General features: G+C 33.7%; 1 protein-coding gene across 7 annotated transcripts in view; it reads right to left on the bottom strand.

The window, feature by feature from the left end:
* Positions 1-25185, bottom strand: part of LOC143348348 (uncharacterized) — a 75232-nt gene extending 50047 nt beyond the window's left edge. For 2 of the 7 annotated variants that reach the window (XM_076778447.1, XM_076778456.1), the window contains exons 1-2: positions 24703-25124; positions 9336-9406 (exon numbers count right to left, since the gene is read on the bottom strand). In XM_076778447.1, the coding sequence (XP_076634562.1) occupies positions 9336-9406; positions 24703-24716 (85 nt within the window). In that variant the 5' untranslated portion in view covers positions 24717-25124. Of the gene's footprint in view, positions 1-9335; positions 9407-24702 lie in introns of all 7 variants that reach the window. The other 5 variants (XM_076778453.1, XM_076778446.1, XM_076778452.1 and 2 more) reach the window with 5 other exon arrangements.
* Between the last annotated feature and the right edge of the window lie 280 nt (positions 25186-25465).

Here is a 25465-nt window from a genome sequence, read left to right as displayed (position 1 = left end):
TGTTTTGCTATTTTAATTAATTTATTAAATATTTATTAATCAAAACCTGTCCATTGCTAGGACTTCCTCCAAGACCAATGATTTTTATAAAAGAGAAATATTTCACCTGCCAAAAAGATGGAAAAATGTCATTGAATAAAACAGAAAATTCATAGTTGATTAAACTTATGAGTATGTTAAGCTCTTGACATACCATTTAATTACAAATAATTTTTCAAATGTAGAGTATGTAATTTTTCTTTATTTCTTAAGTTAAATTTAATTTTTTAATTTATAGTATTTAATTTTTAATCTCGCAAAGATGAACAGATTCAATTTTGTGAATGTGAAAATGTATCGATTTTAACACAGACCCCTCAAATTGTCAACGAAAACGAAATTTTGTTTTTAGACAATTCGAAAACTAGCATAACCACAATTTCTCATAAAAATTATTTTTACTCGTTAAAATTCAAGAATCCTATTTAGATTTATTTTCTTTGATATCTAATCTTGAGAATTAAATTTCTTAACTTCTTGGTGAAAAATCATGAAAAATAAGAGGCCCTATTTTTTTTGCATCTTGCTGTAATCAGCATAATTTATACTTATTTCAATAACTCCACTGGAACTTTTGTTAAATCATTATCGATCCTTTTCCATATTATATACAGGGTAAAATCTCTTCCTCCCAAATTTTTCTTTTCCTCAGTAAAAGCGACATTCTCCCATTTGGATATTCAATTTATATGGCTCGTTGCAAATTTAACATTTTAATGACAAATATGCTTCATTAATATTTCGTACGACCACTATTTTCCTTTACTATTTGAAATTTACGATCTGGAATTCATGTATTCAGTATATAAAAATAATATATGATACTTCACGACGAGTGTGGCCTCGTTATTGTAAAACTTGAAGTAAAGAATTTATGAAGACTAGTCGTAGAGGGTTAATAAATTATTGTTTCAAAGATTAAAAAACGGGACGAACTTGTGTTGCAACTCGATAAAAAAGATGTGAATCTGGAAGAAGGGAAGGAAAACGGTCGTTTCTTCGAAAGAAGTCTTCCCCGAGACGGCAATAAACGTCAGACGTCGAGCAAAATGCCGGACACTAATCTCGTCAGAGCAAAGATTTTTCAACGACAAATGCGACAGACGAACGGACGCTCGACACCACGAGTGGCTTCCGTACCGGTCGACCGCTATTTATAATGAAAATATTTTCACGACTACCACGATGCCCGTGCACTGCCCACGTATTTATCGACGGATATATGTATGTATATGTATGTATATCTCGCCGCGCATTTAGCACCTACGTCCATCGATCTCACGATGCCCCCCCCCCCCTTATTCCCGCGTCGATGTCACCGATAGGCAATTACCATGCGATGATCGACTTTATCGCGGGTCATCCAAACCCCCCAAGTATCTATTTAACAACCTATCGATCGGTACACTTTCCCCTAAGAGGGTATTCTACTCTAGTTTCATTTTTTTGTATTAGGGATTTTATCACAAAAAATATCTAAGTTTCTTAATTTCGACGTTTTGCATATACAGGGGGTTCGACCAACCCTGGGAAAAATTTTAATGAGAGATTCTAGAGGCCAAAATAAAACGAAAATCAAGAGTACTTATTTGTTGATTCAGGCTTCGTTAAAAAGTAATTAACAAAATTGTTAATAAAATTTGTTCACCTAAAGGAATTTTTTTTTCGGAAGTGCGTAGGATTTTGGGGATGTCCACTCACCAAAAATAATTGTAATTGACCCCCGCAATCGAAAATAATTTTTTTAGAAGGATTTGAAACTTTTCAATTTCGCCGAAAAATTCAGCAGCTACACCCTGTCAATTTTCCTTAAAAATTCGTTTTTCATTTTTAACAAATTTGTTTGACGTCCTACAGAAAAGTTGTCTAATACTTTTTTGTAGGTACCCATGAGCTCTACTTCAGAATAAAGTTTCATTGAAATATATTCACTATTCTAGGAATTATGGTCGTTTGGATGTTGGATCATTTTTATGGGGTTTTTTTAACTTTACGGGGTCAAGGAACAACTTTTCGAATATTTTTAGAATTTCTACATATTCTACACTAAAATACGCGTCGTTTGCCTTTTTAAACACTAAAATCGGCCAATCCGTTTAGAAGTTATGATGTTTTAAAGATTCGCATGAAATATCGGAGAGATATTTCTGGCCTGAAATTATATTTTCGGCAATGAATTTTTTTCTCGAAACTGCGTAAGATTTTGGGGGTATGTCTATTCACCAAAAATGATTGTAATTGACCCCTACAACCAAAAATAATTTTTCCAGAATGATTTGAAACTTTTTAATTTTCAGGGTAACAGACAGTTATGGTCAGACATTATATTTTCAGTAATGAATTTTTTTCTCGAAAATGGTTAGGATTTCGTGGGTATGTCTATTCAAAAAAAATGATTGCAATTGACCTCTGCAACCAAAAATAATTTTTTCAAAATGACTTGAAATTTTTTAATTTCGCCTATTTTCAGTACCTGCCTCCCGTCGATTTTTCTTAAAAATTAGTATTTGATTTTTAATAAACACAACCATGGATGATGTAGTAGTTTTTCATTACTCGAGTCTTCATAAATAAGTAAAATTACTTTTAAAACATCATCGGGAAATAATGCTGGTTTGTCCAAATTATTTTGAGCCTTTGTTTTCTCCGCTACTTGACTAACCGTTCCGACATCTCCGACTTCCGCGCTCGACATTTTCATCCCCCGAATCCTTATTATTCACTACAATGTCATGAAACTTTGGCATTTTATTTCTGAATAGTACTATTTTCGAAAAGAAAAAAAAAAATAAAACAAAATCGATTTCCTGACTGCCTGGTCCCTTTAAAGGGATCCGTGAGAGTTTCGATCGTTTCAAATTCCGGAAACGGTACAGGGAGCGGATGCTACCCTCTAGCCTTTTTCTTTGCTCTCGACCTCTACAGAATGCCGGTGCTGTTAAAGGGAGGAGAAATCAGAGAAGCAACATGTGCCTCCGGCTCGTCGTAGGACATAAATTCACGGATCAACGATCAGGAAGAATGCCCTGAAATTGAAAGAAGCTATAGAGCAACGGGTTTTGCCTCGTGGCGGATCAATACCGTTCCTATCCGGTTCGTTTGTGTCAACAGTTGCATCCCCCATCTTTTCTTCGACCACTGCTGACAGGTCCGCATTAAAGTCCATTAATCGAAAACGAAATTCGCAAGATTTCCAGTAGAAGGATTGTCGATAATTCTTCGGGATAACTTCCGTTCCGACATTTAACACGCGATATGGGATACAAGACACTTTTTCACCAAACACGATACGGTTTCTTCACCGAATTTACCTCCAAACTTTTATATAGTTACTCCCATTCGCATTTGTACGCCATATGGGCGGTCAGTATGAACGTAAAACATCATATTTTGTTAATTACTTTCTATGAAATATTGGGTACCACGACTACACCTATCTTTAACATAGTTTTATTTTTCAGTAATTTAACAAAAATAATTCTATATTCTGTATCTTCCACTCTTGTAATCTCATAATTATAATTTCACAATTTAATTCAATTGTACAAATAAAAAGAATCTTTTATTCAAAGCACATAAATTCATGATTTAAATAAACTATCATTTACCTAACTGTTCCATTCTTCGTTTACAAAAAACAGTTGATTGTTTCTTTTTTCTTCGAAAGTAAATAATTAAAAAAAGTGTCATTATCAAAATGGGGGAAAAATGGTATCATTCTTTTGTTTATGAAGATTTTTATACTTCTCCCTAGTTCACACCATAACTTTATCCATACACATTAACATGCTTCCTGACTTATTTCTTTCAGATAAACAAAATGGCCGGAATCATGGCAGCCATAATACATTTTTTTCTAAGGTCGCGTAGCTTCTATAATACTTATTACTTTTGTATGAAAAAATCACCTCAAACTCGTAAAACATTACCAAATACATGTACAAAAACCTAGAACCATACGATCTATTGATTTAGAAAAAAACAATTTCCAAAGAGAGTAAAGAAAATAACTCCCTTAATTTGTGGCCAGCGGAATCCAAGATGGCCGCACAGTGGGCCAAATAGCGATTCTGGAGAATATAAATTTCAAATTTTGATGAGTACCTATTATTTCATTTTCATTTTAGTTAATGTCCTATATCTATAAATACACATTAAATTTGTAATTATTGTGGATTTTAGAAATACTACTTAACGATTGAAGTTTTTCTCTTCAATAAGTGGTGACATTAACTATGAAATATTTTACTTTCATGGATTTTGTATAGAAAAATACCTACTTTCGTTTAGTGTTGAAAAGTAAATAGATCTACATATGTTGATCATAATTTTTGCATCATTTTGTAAACTAGATTCTTTCTAGTGACTTCTATAAAAATTAAGTGCATATCTTTGCCAATTGTTGTTCAACTAAGCCATTAAAATGTCTAAATAATCTGTAGTCCCTCATAAAAAGGTTTAAAATTTTTCTTATAAAGAAATGTAATATAAAAATAAAGAAAATGACTCGCTCATTAGACCTGAAAACTCTATGAATAACGGATAAACGACAGTTTATCATTTATTCATTATTCGAAATTTTGATTTAGATAAGAATTTTGCTAATCTCTGGAATAGTAATATACGCGTAGTAGCCAACGTAAATCTACCTCCAGCGACGATCAGGCAGAACACAAGCTAGTATTATAAATCTACCTTCTCTACAACGAATGTACAACCACGGTTGATCGATAACTAAGGTCTTCAACAACGCCGTTATGCGAGTAACGAGGATATAAACAAATGCTAACCTGCATTTCGCAACCTCGAGTGTTTAATCTGAAGTTCAAACTTTCAATTTCCTGTGTTTTTAATTTTAATTTTTAACGCTGGGGAGTTACACTTCCTGTGCAATTCCAATTGGGCAATAGACTTCCGACTGTTTCCAAAGTTGAAGACGGTATCGAAAAGTCACCATTTTCCATCGATAAGTAATGATTATATGGAAAAATAAATATATACGTTTCAAGAAGAAATAGATTTATTTTATTTTGAGTTCAGTTTTATTAAGAGGTTCAATTAAAAATCTTTAAAAAAAAATAAAACAATTTTTGGGTTCTGAAAGTATCACGAAAGAACCATGACAAGAGATATGAACGTTTAAATATTTAAGTATTTAGACTTCTACTTTCGAGAATCAGAAAATTTTCAGTTATCCATCGCAAAATATACTTTCTTGGACAACTATCGAACTGTAGTGACTTCATCATTTTTGCATACTTTTGAATAAAAAGAAATACAATTCCGAAAAAGGTCTTGAAAATTTTGAGAAAAAATGTTCACGCGTAACATTACTTTTGTCAGCCCCTTAATTCCTCCGACCTCAAAGATATTTTATAGAATTGGAGTTATCAACCTTAGTCGTCCATCGACCCTCGTATTAATGAGACACGTGGGGATCTATAGAACTCGCAGCCGTGCGAAAAAAAATCGAATTCGATACAGAGTGTGTAAGGAAGTGTTGCAAGAAACGGAAAATTCAAGGTAACGAAACGCAGGACACCCTGTTGATTCCGTTGAGCAGACTCCTTGAGAGTGTAATTACACGAACTGTATATGTATAACGAAGTTACTGCGACTAAGTCGTACGTTGCCGACGAGGCCTGGTCAATTTTGGCACAGGTCCAGGCCTACGTCAGGATAGACTCTGACGCCAGCATCAATGGAAGAACCTGAACGAGGAAGCGAGAGGGAAAGAAACTCGTGCGAGTTGACAAGTTATATCTCTCTGTAGGCCTCTGGACCAAAAATAACGCAAGTGTTTTAACGCCGGTACGATTTTCATCGAGACTCCTTGCCCGTTGCGATCGAGATTGTCCTCCCTATATAATCTAACCGTACTCGTTCAAGAGTGGCTGTTGTTAGGGACTAATCGGAACTGGATAATAAAATGATGGCTGATCATTAGTGTAAAATGAAATATAAAACAAGATTCTTTTGTACAATTATTCTAAATAATGACTTTTAATAATACAAAAAAGTTGATTTTTGTAGTGGTATTTAAGGTGTTATTTTATTCTAGAGTTTCATTTTCTTGATCTTTATAGAATTTTTTTTAAATCTTTACGAAATACAGGGCTAAATTTTGTTTGTATAATTACTGTAAATAATAATGACTTTTAATAGTAGAAAAAAGTTGCTTTTTATAGTGGTATTTAAGGTGTTATTTTACTCTAGAGTTTTACTTTCCTGATCTTTTTAGAATTTTTTTTAAATCTCTACGAAATACAGGGCTAGATTTTGTTTGTATAATTACTGTAAATAATAATGACTTTTAATAGTAGAAGAAAGTTGCTTTTTACAGTGGTATTTAAGGTGTTATTCTACTCTAAAGTTTCATTTTCTTGATCATCTTAGAAATTTTTTTAAATCTCTACAAAATACAGGGCTAGATTTTGTTTGTATAATTACTGTAAATAATAACGACTTTTAATAGTAGAAGAAAGTTGCTTTTTATAATTGTATTTAAGGTGGTATTCTAGTCTAGAGTTTTAGTTTTATTGTTGTCTTTTTTTATAAAAAAAAAGTATAAGTTTTTTATTTTCATTTTGCATATATATTTATTTATGTTTTAGGAATGTTCACAATTTTTTTCAAGTGAAAATAATAAAAATGACTGTATTATATGTCATGAAACGAGGAACCAAAATGGATTTTCTTGACTTTCATGTTTAGCGAGTTAAAAAGACAATAAAATTATTTTTTTTATAATACTGGTTCACATCATAATCGGAATCATACTAATCAAGAATCCTTTTGACTTTTTCATTTCAGATGAGCAAAATGATTGAAATTGTATTGGCCATTTTTTTTTTAAATGAACCTTGTTCGATAACATACAATTCAATTAGTTTTGATTACTTTAACTCGAAAAAGGTTATAGAGATTCGTAAAATATAAATAAATATGAAAATTGTCGAAAATAAGAAACTTATACTTTTTTTGTTAAAAAAATCCCTGGAAAAACCAAAAAAAATGAAACTAGACTAGAATGCCATCCGTTGCAATCAACAAATTTTTCAAAGTTCCGCAAAACCATTCACAAGCATTGTTTCTATAATTTTATTATTTCCTCAAATTTTATAACTAATTGAAAAACATTAAACACGAAACATTTTATTAATAACTATTTACTTTAAACAGTTTCTTCGTTTCAAAAGCAGACGTCAGTTTTTATGATTCGATTTTAACAATTCTGAACCCATGCCTTCGTACATAGCACAAGTTTTAGAATCCTTTCTACCATTTGGGTATGGGAAGCTCCCTATATTAATTCTGTTTTACAAGGAAACATGAAGAATTATTTTATACCTTAAGACTATAGAATTATTGACAAATAAAACATTTAAAAAATGTACTTAAAAGAGCAAACAATTAAAACGTCGATGTTCCTGTGCCACCACAAAGATTGTTTCGACAGAAACTATCTGAAAGACTAACTGAAAGACCACTAACTGTAAAAATTGTTCGCTTGATGCATTTATATGGAAGTCTTGATATGCGTCTTTCTGCATTATTCAGTCGTTATAATGCATTCGCATTGACTGAAAGTTCGCAGGCACACGCGAAAGAAACCAGATGTATCGCGCCCACGTTCGCTTCTAATCGAACGTAAAGCTGCTTCTACACCTGCAACCACGGTTTCAATTTGATTAACGTTTCAAGTAACGGAATTTATTATATTGATCAACCCTTTGCCAACCATTAACACGATTTAACTTTGTATAACTCCTGAAATAGTGAGATTAATAACATGACATTTTAAAAAAATACTCGTCGTGTCTTTATGATACCATTGAAGATCGAAGTTTCTTGAAATATCTGTGGAATCGGAAATCCCAAAAAGCATAGAAAAGGAATCACTAAACTGGAATGGTAGCGATACGACGATAGCTGTGGTGGTAGGACGACTGATCAGCAATCTGAATATCGTGTGTTCGATCCCCCGTCCTCCTCTTTTCTGGTTTTTTCTCGATTCTAGCCAAAATATGAAGGCATTCTTTGATTAGCATGAAAATCGATATATAGAAGTTTTCGAAATCGCTGATTACAAATTTGAAGCCGAAATTTGCAAAAAACAAAATGGCGAATCCAAAAATGATGGACATGTGTACAAAAGCACGTCAAATTCAATAGGAATTAAATACTCAGTCACAAAATTTCCTATAGGTTCATAATATTTCAGTTTTTATAAAAGTCCTTTACCAAAGAAAAATATAAAATAAAGTATTCCATGTTAGATTGGGTAAAATTTAAATTAAATAAGGATTGTCGTACAATTGGATCAACTTGTATGAATGCGAGTAGATTTCAGTTATGGACGTAGCTTTAACTATAAGACCCAATTACACATGGAATTGACCAGTTGATACGGAATGGACGCCTGTCATTCGAGTTGTATTTTCTCGTGCGGTAGTCGCAAGGAAAATGCCAATTGTCGTATGAAAAATTCAAGAAACACGTGCTCTCGCGCTTCCTACGGTCGTTGTATCTTATGATACTGGAACCGAGATACCGCGTTCATGATCAAGCAAAAGGTTTATGCAAATTTCAGGTCATTGGCCGTGTCTTTTCGAAACGCCACGTTGCAAAACAAATAGCATCGCGTGAATCAATAATTCAATAATTTCGTCACGATATTCTATTCATTTTTCCCTCGATGAACGGTCGGTTCGTGCAAAGCTAATTGTTGCATTTAGCAAGTTTCCCTGATTCTGCACAATGGTCGGAAATCTCAACAACCTGGCCCAGGTGCTAATTACGCTATTTCTAATTCTAGACCGGAAGTGGAGAACTACCGCGAACGAGACATTACATTCATCTCAAAAATTGTGAATCTTTCTATAATGAGATTAGACTTGTTTCTGAACTAGATTACATTCTTTTCATTCTAAACAAAAGTGATCTACCTATCATATTGACAATCACCTTTTTTCAAATATGAAAATATTGGGAATTCTGTTTAAAAAAATTGAAGGTGGTTCTCGTATCCCACGAAAAAAGCAAAATAATAAAAGAAGAATTATAACATAAAATGTACAGTGTATTTCTTTTATACACATAAAATATATAAATATTCGAAATGTCTTATATTTTTGTCCAGTGCTGTAATCATTTTTTAAATATGTCCAAATATATTTTCGTTAAGAAAACTTTACCGGCGTATTACACTATAATACTGGAATGAATATACAAAAAGAAATACAAAAATTTTTAGTTTGCAATAGTAATTGCCGTATGGGATATGCGCACAGTACCGTTTTGACGTTCAGCCAGCTGGTTTTTGTTTTCACAGCTGTCAGCCGTTCGAGTCGGCGGATCACTCGAGCTGAAAAAACAAACAGTGGTGGGGGTAATTCCTTATCACGAATGCGAGCAATAAATTTTGTCAATATTCGGGACATTACTCTAACAGTTTCAAAAACATTAAGACAGCGTTATTAATAGTCAGAATATTAAGAAAGAGTTTTTTAATTCATAATCTTTGAAACTTGAAAATAAAATAGAAAAATTAATTGTCAAATAAAAACCGTTGTAGAAAACGATCAGCACCAGGAAAGAACATGGCTAACAAGATGACTCAATAAAACCTTGAATTAAAGGATTATTCGAAACGGACACTTTGAAGCGATTTTCTAAACGACTAACGTTTTCAGTCGTGAAACGGTGGGGTCGATATTCTGTTCGCGACACCGACAACGAAATCAGCAAAAACTGGTATAATTTAATCCTTTGAACCATCAGCCTACTCGGAGGTTTGTGTGCAAAACAGAGCAAAAGGGATGAAAGACTTTTCTGCTCGACGGATCACACGAATTAACCGGTTCGTTTGAGAAAACTAGGTAAAAATCAAGCCGCCTCTGTGAAATACACTAACCAATTAAACGCAGGACCCTTCCTAATAAAGGGGGGTACGAATACACCGAGTCGAAATCAAATTTCCATGAGCGAACAATCAATTTTTGTCGTCGTTGAATCGAGCAGGTATGGTGCATTCAGCAATGCCGATTATACGTCAAGGGAAGAGAAATTAATGATGTAACGTGACCCTATTTACCCGTGCGATGACTCAGAATTCATACCCAGGCAACAACGTTCTTCGAAACGACGCGACGCGACGTGGAATGCCATAAGTTCAGCGTCGTCCGACTATAGACGCACGTGTACTCCTCACGTGATTCGAACGGACGATAAAACTTGCATGCGAAACTAACATTCAGGAAGTCGGCTTTCGAATTACAGCAAATACTGGATAACTGCGAGAAACATGAAATCGAACTCTCGCAATTATAAAAGCATGGTTAATCTTTAGTTATAAGATACATAAGAATAATACAATGCGAAACATATTTATTTTGTTGTTTTTGTTAATGGGGCGACCTTATCTAATATATTTGTCACGTTTTTCTGATTAAAACAAGACCAAGCACGATAACTTAGATATTTGCGTATTTAACGAGATTTTGTACTCCATTAGGAGTAGGTTAATAACAAATTATATCGTGTTTGGTCTTATTTTAATCGAAAAACTCTCACAAATACATTGGTGAAAGTTTCATTGAAAAAAAAGACAAAAATAAAAAAGTTTCATCTTTGCATTATGTACTACTGTCTCAGCGATATTCGAGCCCAGATCAGGTTACACTTCGCGGTCCACTCGACGTAGAGCTTCTTTGATGAGTCAAGGGGAGTCCCCTCTCCCAATAAGTAGGAGGGATGACTACCCTTCACTTATCCAATCGAAAATAACTCAGTTATCGAAGTATTGCTTTATAATTTTCGGTAAGGAATTTTTTTCTTGAAAGTGCGTAGGAATTCGGGGATATGTCTATTCACCAAAAATGACTGTAATTAACCCCCGCAACTAAAAATAATTTTTGTAGAATGATCTGAAATTTTTTAATAACTTTTTAACGAAGCCTCAATCAAAAAATTGATATTCTTGATTTTCGTCTTATTTTGGCCTCTAGAATCTCTCATTACAATTTTTCCTAGGAGTGGCCGAACACCCTGTATACCACAGGTAAATTCAGAAAGGAAAACCCCAAATGTCTGCCTCGTTTTAGAAACTAACTAAATAATACCAATTTAAAACATGAAGTAATATAATACATTGAAAAATAAAAAGTTTACTACTAAACTAAATATTAAAGTATTCAAAAATGGTTGCACAACAATCTTTTTGTGATCATTTTAAAGGATAAATCCTTTACTTTCATATCCCTAAACTCAAGTATCTTAAAAATTTTTTACAATAATAAGTAAGCAGCATTCAAAAATTAGATGTAATTCAAATGGCTGTAAAAAGTTTTAAAAAATTGCTTTCGCGACTGAAACTACCATGTTCTCAAACTTCCTTTCATAAAGACCTCAAAAAAGTTAATATAGTAAGCTGTATTTAGCGAGTGTGATTTTTTTATTAACTAGATTCGCGTTTAGCCCCACTGTGTGTGGGTGCAACATCCGTGGAGTAGTCGATACCCGATTTTGCGACACCGCAGGTGTAGAAGAAGCCAAACGTTCATTAAGAGGATGGAGGTTAAGTCCTTAGAGGAACAATTCTCTTTCTTATAGAACTCGAACACGCTACCCTCGTCGAATCGAGGGCCACTGCAGTCACTTTTTATTTTCATAGACCTCGAGGAGCCTCTTGTACATCGCGCTATCTACTATTAATCTTTTATCTTCTCGGATACCGGACTGTTTTTATTTATTGTTCTATCGTTAATCGGTTCCAACTTGAATTTACCGTCCCGAAATAATCCTCCGTACGCCCATTTGTCCTAATCTGTGTATCTGCCAGATAGCTACCATTTCGTTAATGAAATAGTTCAAGATAAAGATCCTGATCGTAGATTAAAGAATAAACGTACTGCCCCATTCAACCTAACTACTAACTGTACAATTCCTTTTTAAAAATAGAAATCACGATGTTTCAACAACTCCACATGAACCTAACAAACGTTTATTCCTCGACGTCTTTCCTACCCAGTTGCATATTTTTAGGTCCTTTTTGATCATTTTTTTGCAAAGAACTGTACAACATTTTTTATAATATTAAATTGTTTATAGTGCAAAATATTAATAATTGGCTATTCTGCATGTTCTAGAACGTTGTCAAACAAAAACAAACATTCCTCTTATGATTTCAGCCATTCTATACATTTCAAACGAAGCATGAAAATAGATTCTTATTTAGGATGAGTTTGACTATAGCAGCTATCAAAATAAAAATAAAAAATCAATAATTAAAGAAATGGTAACGCTTCGAAGTGTAACTATCAATTTTTTAATGTCTTTTATCACTTTCGAGGACTAAACAAATATGAAAGAAACTGTATTTTTCAAATCGTATTTAACAAAAAGAAAACATGCACTTACACATATTTTGTTATATAATTTAAGTGTTATAAAAAGATCAATATTTTGTAAAGAACATTTTTGTATTAAGGTCATTTTTTCGGAGTTTTCAAGTTTATAATTTTTATATATATATATAATTATAAAATAATTTAATTGACCTTGATAAAAAAAATAGTATAATGGTTGCTTTTAATTATGTATAAATACAATATATTTAATGGATTAAATTAACATTTCGAATACAGTATTTCACATAATGTGACAGTGGTTGACATTTTATATTTATTTATAAGAATATAAAATAGACGACCATTGCTGAAAAATAGGTTCTCTGTTTTCTTTTTTAAATAATCAAGTAATGACAATAATTTTGTTAACTAAAATACATCAAAATTGGCAATAACCACATGAGTCTTTATAACACTGTAACCTTTCAAAGTAGAGATACATAATATTGTTACAATACTATAAACAAACTATATGCATCAGGAATATAGTTTCGCTTCATTTGTTTATTTTTTTTATTGTTTTAGGTTGTCGATTTCCATTACTATTGCAAAGTTCATTAAATAATAATTAAAACTATAATGAAAATTTCGAAAAAATCGATTATTATTTTTTATTTCATTTTGTTAAAGTATATGGCTTTGAAAATATGTGTACAAAACCATTTGCTCCAATTCTTGGAAATGCCGATGATAAAGAGGTTAGAATATACCACGATACCAGGAATCTCGATGACGTGATCATTTCTAATAGATTCACGTATTCCATCATAAACCTTTTCTCCGTGATCTCTACCCTTTCTATACTTGTAATTTGCAAAACAATGCAAAAGTAACATGGAATTTTCACAAACAGAAAAACGAGGCTTGGAGTTCAAGCTGCAATTGTAACTATTGCATATACTTTTCCATGAAATTGATAGCAGAAATTATAAATGCATTGTTCTCGAAACTTTATTTCTTAAACTAGCTACCATGATTCTCAATGATAGAGATTCTAAAAAATATTGAATTTTATTATTTTTTTTTAACATATCGAACACAAGAAGAAGCTAAACAATATAAACTCAAAATTTAATATTTCGCCATTTTTTTATTTATCAAGATTTTGACTTTTCCCTAATTCACACTATAACTGCATCCATACCAATTAACATGCTTTCTAATTCATTCGTTTCAGATAAACAAAATAGAATCATGGCAGCCATATTAGCTACATCTTTTTCTAAGGACACATAACTCCTATAATACTAATTACTTTTCTATAAAAAAAATTACTTTGTGTATACTCGCGAAACATTACCAAATATATGTACAAAAACCTAAAACCATACAATCTATTGATTTAAAAAAACAATTTCCAAGATTCGTTGCAGCCAACAGACCATCCATTTTGGAATTAAATAAGAAGCTATAACAACCACCAATTTCAATAATTTTGAATGAAAAAAAGCCGTACATACTTATAAGATAAATAAACATATCTGAAAAACCTCGACACAAAACAGTATCCATACTAATTAAAATGCTTACTCATTCGTTCGTTCCAGATAAACAAAATGGAATCATGGCAGCCATATTAGCTACATTTTTTTCGAAGGACACAGCTCCTATAATACTAATTACTTTTGTATAAAAAAATTACTTTTTACTCGTGAAACATTACCAAATATACGTACAAAAACCTAAAACCATACAATCTATTGATTTAAAAAAGAAATTTCCAAAATTCGTTGCAGCCAACAGAACATCCATTTTGGAATTAAATAAGAAGCTATAACAACCACCAATTTCAATAATTTTGAATGGAAAAAATACCGTGCATAATTATAAGATAAATAAACATATCTGAAAAACCTCGACACAAAACAGTATCCATACTAATTAAAATGCTTACTCATTCATTCGTTCCAGATAAACAAAATGGAATCATGGCAGCCATATTAGCTACATTTTTTTCGAAGGACACAGCTCCTATAATACTAATTACTTTTGTATAAAAAAATTACTTTTTACTCGTGAAACATTACCAAATATACGTACAAAAACCTAAAACCATACAATCTATTGATTTAAAAAAGAAATTTCCAAAATTCGTTGCAGCCAACAGAACATCCATTTTGGAATTAAATAAGAAGCTATAACAACCACCAATTTCAATAATTTTGAATGGAAAAAATACCGTGCATAATTATAAGATAAATAAACATATCTGAAAAACCTCGACACAAAACAGTATCCATACTAATTAAAATGCTTACTCATTCATTCGTTTCAGATAAACAAAATGGAATCATGGCAGCCATATTAGCTACACTTTTTTCTAAGGACACGTAGCTCCTATAATACTAATTACTTTTGTATACAAAAATTACTTTGTACTCGTGAAACATTACTAAATATATGTACAAAAACCTAGAGTCATACAATCTACTGATTTAAAAAAAAAATTTCCAAGATTCGTTGCAGCCAACAAACCATCCATTTTGGAATTAAATAAGAAGCTATAACAACCACCAATTTCAATAATTTTGAATGGAAAAAATACCGTGCATAATTATCAGATAAATAAACATATCTGAAAAACGTCGACACAAAACAGTACCCATACTAATTAAAATGCTTACTCATTCGTTCGTTTCAGATAAACAAAATGGAATCATGGCAGCCATATTAGCTACATTTTTTTCTAAGGATACATAGTTCCTGTAATACTAATTACTTTTCTATAAAAAAAATTACTTTGTGTATACTCGCGAAACATTACCAAATATATGTACAAAAACCTAAAACCATACAATCTATTGATTTAAAAAAAAAATTTCCAAAATTCGTTGCAGTCAACAGAACATCCATTTTGGAATTAAATAAGAAGCTATAACAACCATCAATTTCAATATTTTTGAATGAAAAAAATACCGTACATACTAATAAGATAAATAAACATATCAAAAAACTTTCTATACAAAATAGCCTATCAACCATTAAAAAAAAAAAATCACCAAAAAACGAATCATGAGTGACGTTCCAACGAAAGTTGCAACGGTTTGCGAGTCACGGAGATAGTCAACGAGTCCGAGTGGTGAACTTGACCTTCACCTCGAGCACGACTACCTTCGATCGAATCTCGGGGCGCTGGTAGGCCGGGAATTCCCTGAAAGAAGGTTAACAGAACCTTGTTCGCGGGGCGACGTGCGATGCCGCATTAAGAAGGGCCAGCCACCGCGTGCGCGCCGTGGTTGGCGTGACTCGACGAGGAGCGATTCGCGTGCGAACAGAGCCGAAAATCGGCTCGCCACCGCCCCCGCCTTCCGCCTCGACAATGCCCGTAATCCGTAATTCGTCTTGCCAGGGGGAGCTCGGATCGATGCAACCACGATTCGCTCAATGGCGAAACAATTCGGCGAATCCCGCGTGAGTCATCTCGTTTCCTCGCACCGACGATGACCTCGAAGGATAAAAACCGTGCACTGCATCGCGAGGACTACCTCCTGGAAGGTTCTAACACCGATTTTCATCCACGTTTCATCCCTGATCGCCATTATCGCACGAATATTGTTAGGTCCTCTTTGATAATTTCTTTTTACAAAGAACTATGCAACATTTTTTATCGAAATAATTCACATTTATCGGCGGTACAAATTTTTTCAAAGTAAAATATTAATAATTGGCTATTCCGTGTGTTCTAAAACATTATCAAACGAAATAGAAACCGTCGTTTTACGGTTTCAGTCATTCTATACATTTGAAATAAAGAATGAAAATAAATTTTTATTTAGGATGAGTTTGACTATAACAGGTACTAAAATAAAAATAATTATAAAAATGATAACACCTCCAAGTATAATTATCAATTTTTAAATGTTTTTTATCACTTTCAACGACTAAACAAATATTTTGTTTTAAAGGAAAACGAAAGTTTATCGGGTATGGTGTACCAGATTGCCATGATTATTCTTGATTTTATCTAAGCTTATCTAAATCTTAACCAAGCGAATTTTATTATTCAAATATAATACTATAATTCAGTTAAGAATACATAATCAAGTTTGTTTGAATAATTAAGTATGCTTGGATAATCAAGATTGCTTAAGGAAATATTCTAGTTTAGATTTTCATTCATTTTGGTCTTTTTAGGGATGTTTTTTCTGTACAAAAACAGTATAAGTTTTTTAATTTTGAAATTTTGCAGACATATTTGTTCATATTTTACAAATGTTTACAATTTTTTTCAAGTGAAAGTAATCGAAACTGACCGAATCATATGTATGTCAACGAACAAGGTTCTTTATAGAGTACCCTTATTGTTATAAATATTAATATATTTTATACTCAGTCAGAAATTAAAAAAAAAACTGTTTTCAAGGATTTTTTTCGGTCGAATATTTCAGTTTGTATACCCTGATAATAGTTATTTTACGTAAAAAATCAATATTTCGAGAAATTCTCCAGCACCTAAACTTTTCGGATAATTAATTAATAATTAAACGACCCAATACATTGGCAAACGTGTGCTAAACATAACTGAGGTTATTTTGAATAAAAATATTAAATTTCACCAGCGTTACGTTTCATCAATGCGAACGATTCAAAACCACGGGAATTTTCAAGATGGCCGATAAAATCAGCATATACGAACCGTTTGATCAATTTCTGGCGTCACTACTTAAAAGAATGTCAATGCGTGACCGACTATTACGCAGACCTAATCACTGCAAACGCGCGGCTGATACCACGCTGACCTAAGCCACTGCGAAATCACTATTGTTCCCAAAGGGAAAAGGAGTCCGCGAATGAACTTTTAACGAGACTCGAAACAACACTAAACCATTTTCATGAACTATCTACAGCGCATTAAATATTACTCATTTAAAATATACAGGGCCCAGTAGGGAAACGGTTATTAACTTTTCAATATTTATTAACAAATTTTCATAAGATCTCGAATAGCATAGTTTGTTATTTATGTTCCAAAGATGAAGGAACAACCTCCTTTCCTATACAGACACTTTTACATCGATTCCACGACAAATATTTGCCTTAAGTTTCAATATCTTGTTTCAATATGTTGATATACCACTCTCTTCGGATATTCCTACAAGAAGAAATCATGTACAGATAGATCAATGTGTTTTCATTTGGAAAGGCTGCTGATTAGTAGAGAGAGATTAGCATACTCAGATCACTATGAACAACAACCCCAACAACAAAGACAACAAAGTAATTCTAAGCTAAAAGGAAGGTATAATCAAAGGAGAATTAGGAGATACAGTATTATTCAAAAAAGACCCAACAGACATATACCACAAAAGGGCTGTGGAACCAAAATGTCATGAGCCACGCTCATACATAATTGAAGACAATTAGGGATTTTACAGACGCAACAGACAGTAGAATAAATCCAACAAATAACTGTAATAGCGAAAATATATTAGAAAACGCATAAGAAAACAATGTTAGTGATGAAAATCCAGATTTAAAACTTAGTAGTCAAGCAACTTAAAGGAATTTAACACCAAAGACATCAGACTTGGATCAAACCAGATCTGGTAAAAAGGTTTTACCTCCAAACAGACTCAATTATACAAAAGGAGATATTTAGGATAATTTAGCAACAACACGATACCTCTACTTTTAGAAAATTCAGACGATATTAACGTTCAAAACACCCCAAGATACACGATAAAAGAAGTAAAAAAATTCCTTGCTGAAACTCAAAACAGCAAAGCTTCTGGTATTGACCTAATCGATGGCTTAATTCTTAAACTGCCACCGAAGGTAGTAACATTTTCCTGTTACTTGGAAAATTGCTCAAACGATGATGCTACATGAACCTAATAAAGATCTTCATTTGCCTCCATCGTACAGACCAGTATCGTTGCTTTCTACAATGTCGAAATTATTAGAAAAAATCATCTCGAATAAAATTAAGAAAATAATTAATGAAACAAAATTAATCCCAACACATCAATTCGATTTTAGCGAACGAAATTACCCTAGCCTTGGAACAAAAGAAATATTATACTGCCCTCTTTCTAGACATCGAGAAAGCTTTTGATAAAGTATGGCATGATTTCAGTGAGAACTGTAACTGCAGTTTCCTGCATCTTATTACCAGCTTTTAAAATCGTACCTCGAAGATAGAACATTTTTTGTAAAAATTCAGGATACCTGTTCAAATACCTATAAAGTTGAAGCATTCATTACAAATTGAAGAATGGCTAAACACATGGAGAATAAAAGTGAATGCAGATAAATGCAAGCATATTACATTCACTTTAAGAAAAGGAATTATCCCACCTGTCGTCTTGAACAATGCAAACGTTCCTCAGACTAAGATAATTAAGTATTTAGGTATGCACCTAGATTCAAGAGTAACATGGAAGCACCACATACGAGCCAAACTCGTTTAAATTCGTTTTAAAAGAACAGACATGTATTAGCTCGCCAATAAGAACTCGAAAGTTAGTGTAGATAACAAATTTCTGGACATGTGGCATTGAATTATGGGGTATGGCCGCCAAAAACCTATGGTGACACTTGCCATACTCGTCAACAGAGGGCTAGGCTCTCTCACAAGCGCTTGACCGACTACTTATTTTTATATTGTATACACTCCTCAACTGACGAATCCACTAACAGACCCAGGATGAAACACTATGCTCTTCTTTTCTCCAGCTATCTGTTTACTCACTTCCTTCGTACAGCAAATTAAGGAGCGTTTTTACAATTCACTGTTCCTTAGAACTGTCATGAATGCGTACATACGTAACAATGAATTACGCGAAGATCTGAAAATTAAGTCAGTATCAGAAAAAATAGAACGACTATGTCGATACAAAATACGATTGGAAATCACCCCTAATGACTTAGCCAGAAATCTATTATACGCAACAAACTTTCCTTAAAAGGATCATCGAGGATTTACAACTGTACCTTGCTACGACGATTCTTAGAAAAAATAACTTTCCATCTCAACATTATAGAGGTGTTAATTCGCTAGTGAATATTACAAAATATCCCTGTCCTAAGGAGAGATGTTTCAAGCTCGAAGAACAACGCCGAAATGACTGTGGCCGTTCCGGGGGGCCAACAAAATAACAAAATAAACGTCTGGAGAGAGTCGAAATTAACTGTTCGTGAATCGATAAGCTAAAAAAAGAAATTATCTCGTGTTGACACGCCACTCGGCAATAATTACTCGTCGGATCGTTCCATCGACTTGAATCCTCTATAAGAGGAATTCTTCGAGCAGAGAAATCGGTTCTGATCCGTACCGAATATTGTACGGTTGGATAAGTCGACTAATTATCAGTGGAAGCCGATTAAATAAAAGATTGTATAAGCCATGGGTGGTGGCGGCCCATTATCGCGAGATATTACAGTTTGACAAGGTAGAGAACAAGAGAACCGTATAAATATCCCCGAGGCTACACGCGAGACGATGGAAAAAAAACCTTGCTCCTCCGGAATGGCGGTGTGTTACAGGCTCTTCGAAAATAAACCTGCACCACGTGCAGCCTTGATCCTGTGCACGCAACAGTGCATACACATGTGATACGTAAGCGTACAAGTGGCACACGCACGTGCAACACTAGCCGCTTACTGGCCCGCATACCGGCACCGCATAATATTACACGGCGATTTATGAACGCGGGAAACCTTTGCAAATTTACGACCGGCCACGCAATTCGTTGCTTTCGAATGCATCGCCTCGTTTTGCGCGATTTTACTCTCGTTAATTCTTTTCACCGATCCGATCGTTTACAAAATGTCCATTCAACCGCAATGGTGCCAACATCACTGACCACTTGCTTCGCCGTCACTTACGGCATAACTGAACCAGTAACAAGTTTTTTAATAAATCGTTATTTAAATGTAATACAAAAATCACAATTAAAGGTAACATAAGAAATTTCTTTGATAATCAACCCCTTAACGCTCATATTTTTCGGGTTAACCAAGAATGATCAGTTGTCTTTATTGGATTTGTTTCTAAAAATGCGGTTTTTGTTAATTACAATGTTGTATCTAACGTATAATTTGAAGGAAAACAAATATTATCATTCCTTAAACCGTTAGATTAAACAAATATCGTTTTTCAAAGCAGTTAAACTCGGGTATGAACGTTAAGGGGTTAATGTCTCCTTGATCCTCTAAGTAACAAGTTAAAGAGTATAATTTAAACAGTAACTGCAAGTTTTGTATAAATCATTATTTAAATGTAATACAAAAATCACAATTAAAGGTAACAAGAAATTTGTTATTAATGTCTCCTTGATCTTCTAAGTAACAAGTTAAAGAGCATAACTTAACCAGTAACTGCAAGTTTTGTATAAATCATTATTTAAATGTAATACAAAAATCACAATTAAAGGTAACATAAGAAATTTGTTGAATAATTAATATCTCCTTGATCCTCTAAGTAACAAGTTAAAGAGCACAACTTAACCAGTGACTGCAAGTTTTATATAAATCATTATTTAAATGTAATACAGAAACCAGAATTAAAAGTAACATAAGAAATTTGTTCAATAATTAATGTCTCCTTGATTGGCAATGAAAAAAAATAGATTTTTGCACCACGTCCAATACTTGGCAATATTTAATATATTATTTATTTTTAATATTTTGTTCATAACCCGTTTGCTTGCAAAACTGTACTAATTCGATTCTGCATATTTTCTATTAATTTTCTGCAATAATCAAATATTTGTTCCCACTATTCTTGAATTTACCTAGAGAATTCTCTATGCAGGTCAATCCAAATCAGAAAATTTTTTAGCACTGAGCCAATTTTCGTGCACTTTTAATAGTGTGTTTAGAATCTTGAACATGCATGAAAATTACGTTTTCTTCTTTGGAAAGCATATTTTCAATAGTGACAAAGAGATGATTTTGTAAAATATGTATATGTACTGATTCATGAAGCCATTAATTCAGTGCAGTGAGCCAACACCAAATGCTGTTAAACACCCCCAAAACATTATGGATTGTCTCCATGTTTTACAATTTGCTTTATATGGTGTGGTTTACAAATTTTGTTAATTTTAGTCTCGTCTGACTAAATCACCCTTCTCTATTCAGCAATTGTCTTGTTTTGTTATTTTTTGACAAATTCCAAACGAAGTTTAATATTCCTCTTCGATAACTGGTTTCTTTTTTTCTTAATGCGTCTAAACTCGGTTGTTTTAGAGGTCCATCGCGCCATAGTGGCGTGTACTTAAACCTTCACAAGATGTGACAAAATTCGCGGTGATAATTGTTTTGATTTTCATTTTGACATGAAGCATTCACAGTTTTCAAATCTTCAAGAAAAATGTGAAATTTACAAAAAAAAAGCAGATGAATCTGACAAGAACTATTAAACAAGATTTTAAATTAGAACTGTAATTTTTTTATTTCATAATGTTTTATAAAAAAAACTTAAAAGAGCAGCGATATTATTTTATCTTACATTAACGAAAGCCTAAATATACAGGGTATTCGGCTATCCCTGGGAAAAATTTTAATGCAAGATTCTACAAGCCAAAATAGGATGAAAATCAAGAATACCAATTTGTTGATGGAGGTTTCGTTAAGAAGTTATTAACCTGTAAAGTTCCGCTAGTACTGAATTTTTTTCTCGAAATTACGCAGGATTTTGGGGGTATGTCTATTCATAAAAAATGATTGTAATTAACCCCTGCAACTGAAAATAATTTTTCTAGAACGATTTGAAATTTTTTTTTTCGCCGAAAAATTCAGCAGCCACCCCCTGTCGATTTTTCTTAAATATTCGTTTTTGATTTTTAGTAATTTTGTTTGCCGATCTACAGAAAAGTTGTCTAATACTTTTTTGTAGGTACCCATGAGCTCTACTTCAGAAAAAAGTTTCATTGAAATATATTCACTATTGTAGGAGTTATGGCTGTTTGAAAATTGGACCATTTTTATGGGGTTTTTCTCATTTTGCGGGGTCAAGGACCAACTTTTCGAATATTTTTGCAATTTGTACATATTCTCCACCAAAATACGCGTAGTTTGCTTTTTTAAACGTTAAAATCGTCCAATCCGTTCAGAAGTTATGATGTTTTAAAGATTCGCATGAAAATTCTGGCAGACATTTCTGGCCAGAAATTAAATTTTCGGTAAGGAATTTTTTTCTCGAAATTGAGTAGGATTTCGATGGTATGTCTAATGACCAAAAATGATTGTAATTAACCCCCGCAACTGAAAATAATTTTTCTAGAACGATTTGAAATTTTTTTTTTCGCCGAAAAATTCAGCAGCCACCCCCTGTCGATTTTTCTTAAATATTCGTTTTTGATTTTTAGTAATTTTGTTTGCCGATCTACAGAAAAGTTGTCTAATACTTTTTTGTAGGTACCCATAAGCTCTACTTCCTCCCAAAATTTCAATCCAATATATTCACTATTGTAGAAGTTATGGCTGTTTGAAAATTGGACCATTTTTATGGGGTTTTTCTCATTTTGCGAGGTCAAGGACCAACTTTTCAAATATTTTTGCGATTTGTACATATTCTCCACCAAAATACGCGTAGTTTGCTTTTTTAAACGTTAAAATCGTCCAATCCGTTCGGGAGTTATAACGTTTTAAAGATTCGCATGAAAATTCGGGCAGACATTTCTGGCCAGAAATTAAATTTTCGGTGAGGAATTTTTTTCTCGAAGCTGAGTAAGATTTCGATGGTATGTCTAATGACCAAAAATGATTGTAATTAACCCCCGCAACCGAAAATAATTTTTCCAGAACGATTTGAAATTTTTTATTTTTATCGAAAAATTTCACACATTCTCGAATTTTTTTCTAGAAAATGGGTAGGATTTCTGGGATATGTCTATTCACCAAAAATGATTGTAATTGATCCCCCCAACCGAAAATAATTTTTCCAGAACGATTTGAAATTTTTTAATTTAATTTTTTAATAACTTTTTAACGAAGCGTCAATCAAGAAATTGATATTCTCGATTGTCGTCTTATTTTGGCCCCCAGAATCTCCCATTAAAATTTTTCCCAGGGTTGACCAAATATCCTGTATAATACAGGATGAAAAAATGATAGGGAAATGTGTGATTTTCATCGTTATATATTTTCCCCCGCTTTTTTAATGCAAGTACCCCGCCATGTGTTGCAGAATCGTATCATTAATATCGATACTGGTGCAATTTAAATGGAACGGTAAAAGCGCTATCAGAGAAACTTCAACGCCAACTGCAACACGAAAGTGCAGTACGTAGCGTACTGAGAAATTCCGAGAACAGCTAAAATCGGCACGCTTCCGCATAGTGGCGCAGCCGAAAAGCTGCTTTCGATAAACAGAAGTGAAGTTCCACGATTCCCATGTGTGTCTATGACTCCACGGTACACGGTGGAGGTAAGGTTGCAAAGGATAGAACGCGAAGAGAGGGAAAGATAGAGGGGGTTGGAGGGAGAATTGGGGAGAGGGTGGAGTAAAGTCATAAAAGTAGGGCAGTAGTGCGGTAGAGCAATCAATAGAGGCCGAATCATGGTGGGGGATTGGGGGGGGGGGGGGGGGGGGGGGTATTAAGCCACCGTGGAATTTTGGCTCCCCAATGGAGGGGAAACTCGACCTCCGGAACAGAAAAATAATTTTGAATGATTTGATGTAGCCGTTGTTAAAATCACGCCATTTTAATAACTTCGCTAAATATTGCGATATACTCGCACCTAAATTGTACGTGATGTTTTAATACTGATTATTATCTTGGAAAATTCACCCTAGTTTAATTACCGAAACAGCACCCCAACAGTGGATACAGTATTCTCTTTGTAAACGAGACACCGTATACTGTACCACGTGATACTTAATTTCCCGCGAAAACGAACAAACATCGTAGAGTTTGTGCTGGCTAGACACGATCCTGTCTTGTTTATCGGTCCTCGACTGTATATTTCGAAAACTGTATCGAATATCAACTCGAGCGTTATTGCTACTCGAGACACGATTTAAAGTTCAAGCGCAATGTCAATAAACAAGGTACACGTACTTAATTTTTACTGGTTGAACACGAGTACTGTTGTCGTTGAAAGAAACAAAGAAATAACAGTAAGTCAATGCCAAATATTCCGTTGAATAAACTAAGAGACAAACGATTGACAGTACGGTAATTTCTGTACGCTACCGTCTGTTCGTTTGTGCATTCAATTTGCAGCTTACGGTAAACTGTATGTCGCTTTCATGGATAAAAATCTGATTCGATATAAAGTTGACGTGCGTGCAAGTTGTGCGTACCTGTCGGTGATCATGTGTGTCACTCATGAAACAATTCACAATGTTATATGTGGCGTGTGAAGAGGTTATGATCCACCAAGGTGCATGGAAACGACCGTCGAACACGTACTGCTTCAGAAATGAAGCGTGAAAAGTTCGTCAAGCGGTGAAACGAACGATCGTAACATTAGCATTCTTAAATGCGTACGTATCGACAGTGAAATTTCACGGAGAGACACCTAGTGGTCTTCATAAAATGTTTTTCACCGATTAAGGTGTGCGTGAACGATCGCGGAAAAAAAGAAGTGTTCTATCTTCGAGTCACTGTACACATCATCGATTGGCGCACAGACAACGAACCAAACAGTGCGTTTAATTAACGAATAAAGTGCTCACCTGGTTCTAAATATACCCGCGATACAACTCCACCATTTCACCGATTTTTCACCGCACTCGGGACCGCGTTATTGTTGTCCTTTGCTTTTTTAAACGTGCACGACTAATCAGTAACGCTATCTGTCCTCGCGTGTCCGTATTAAAAAAGTCATCACCGAGATGGCAGCACCCCAGATTTGCAGATGTCTCCACGATACATGGCAACGCTTCAAATTGACGCAATTCTGAAACATAAAATTCTGTTAGATCATCCTGTAAGTAATAGAACCAATTTCGGAACCACATTTCATTACTCACGGTAAAACAAACATAAGATACAAAATGGTGTTTTCTGTTCAGAGTTTCGATTTTCAAAATTGTGAATGCTTTGAAAATCATTAAATTCGCC

Source organism: Colletes latitarsis, chromosome 11 (genome assembly GCF_051014445.1).
Source record: "Colletes latitarsis isolate SP2378_abdomen chromosome 11, iyColLati1, whole genome shotgun sequence".
Lineage (NCBI taxonomy): Eukaryota > Metazoa > Arthropoda > Insecta > Hymenoptera > Colletidae > Colletes > Colletes latitarsis.
Note: the sequence above shows the minus strand (reverse complement) of the source record. Positions and strands in the feature narration are given on the sequence as shown.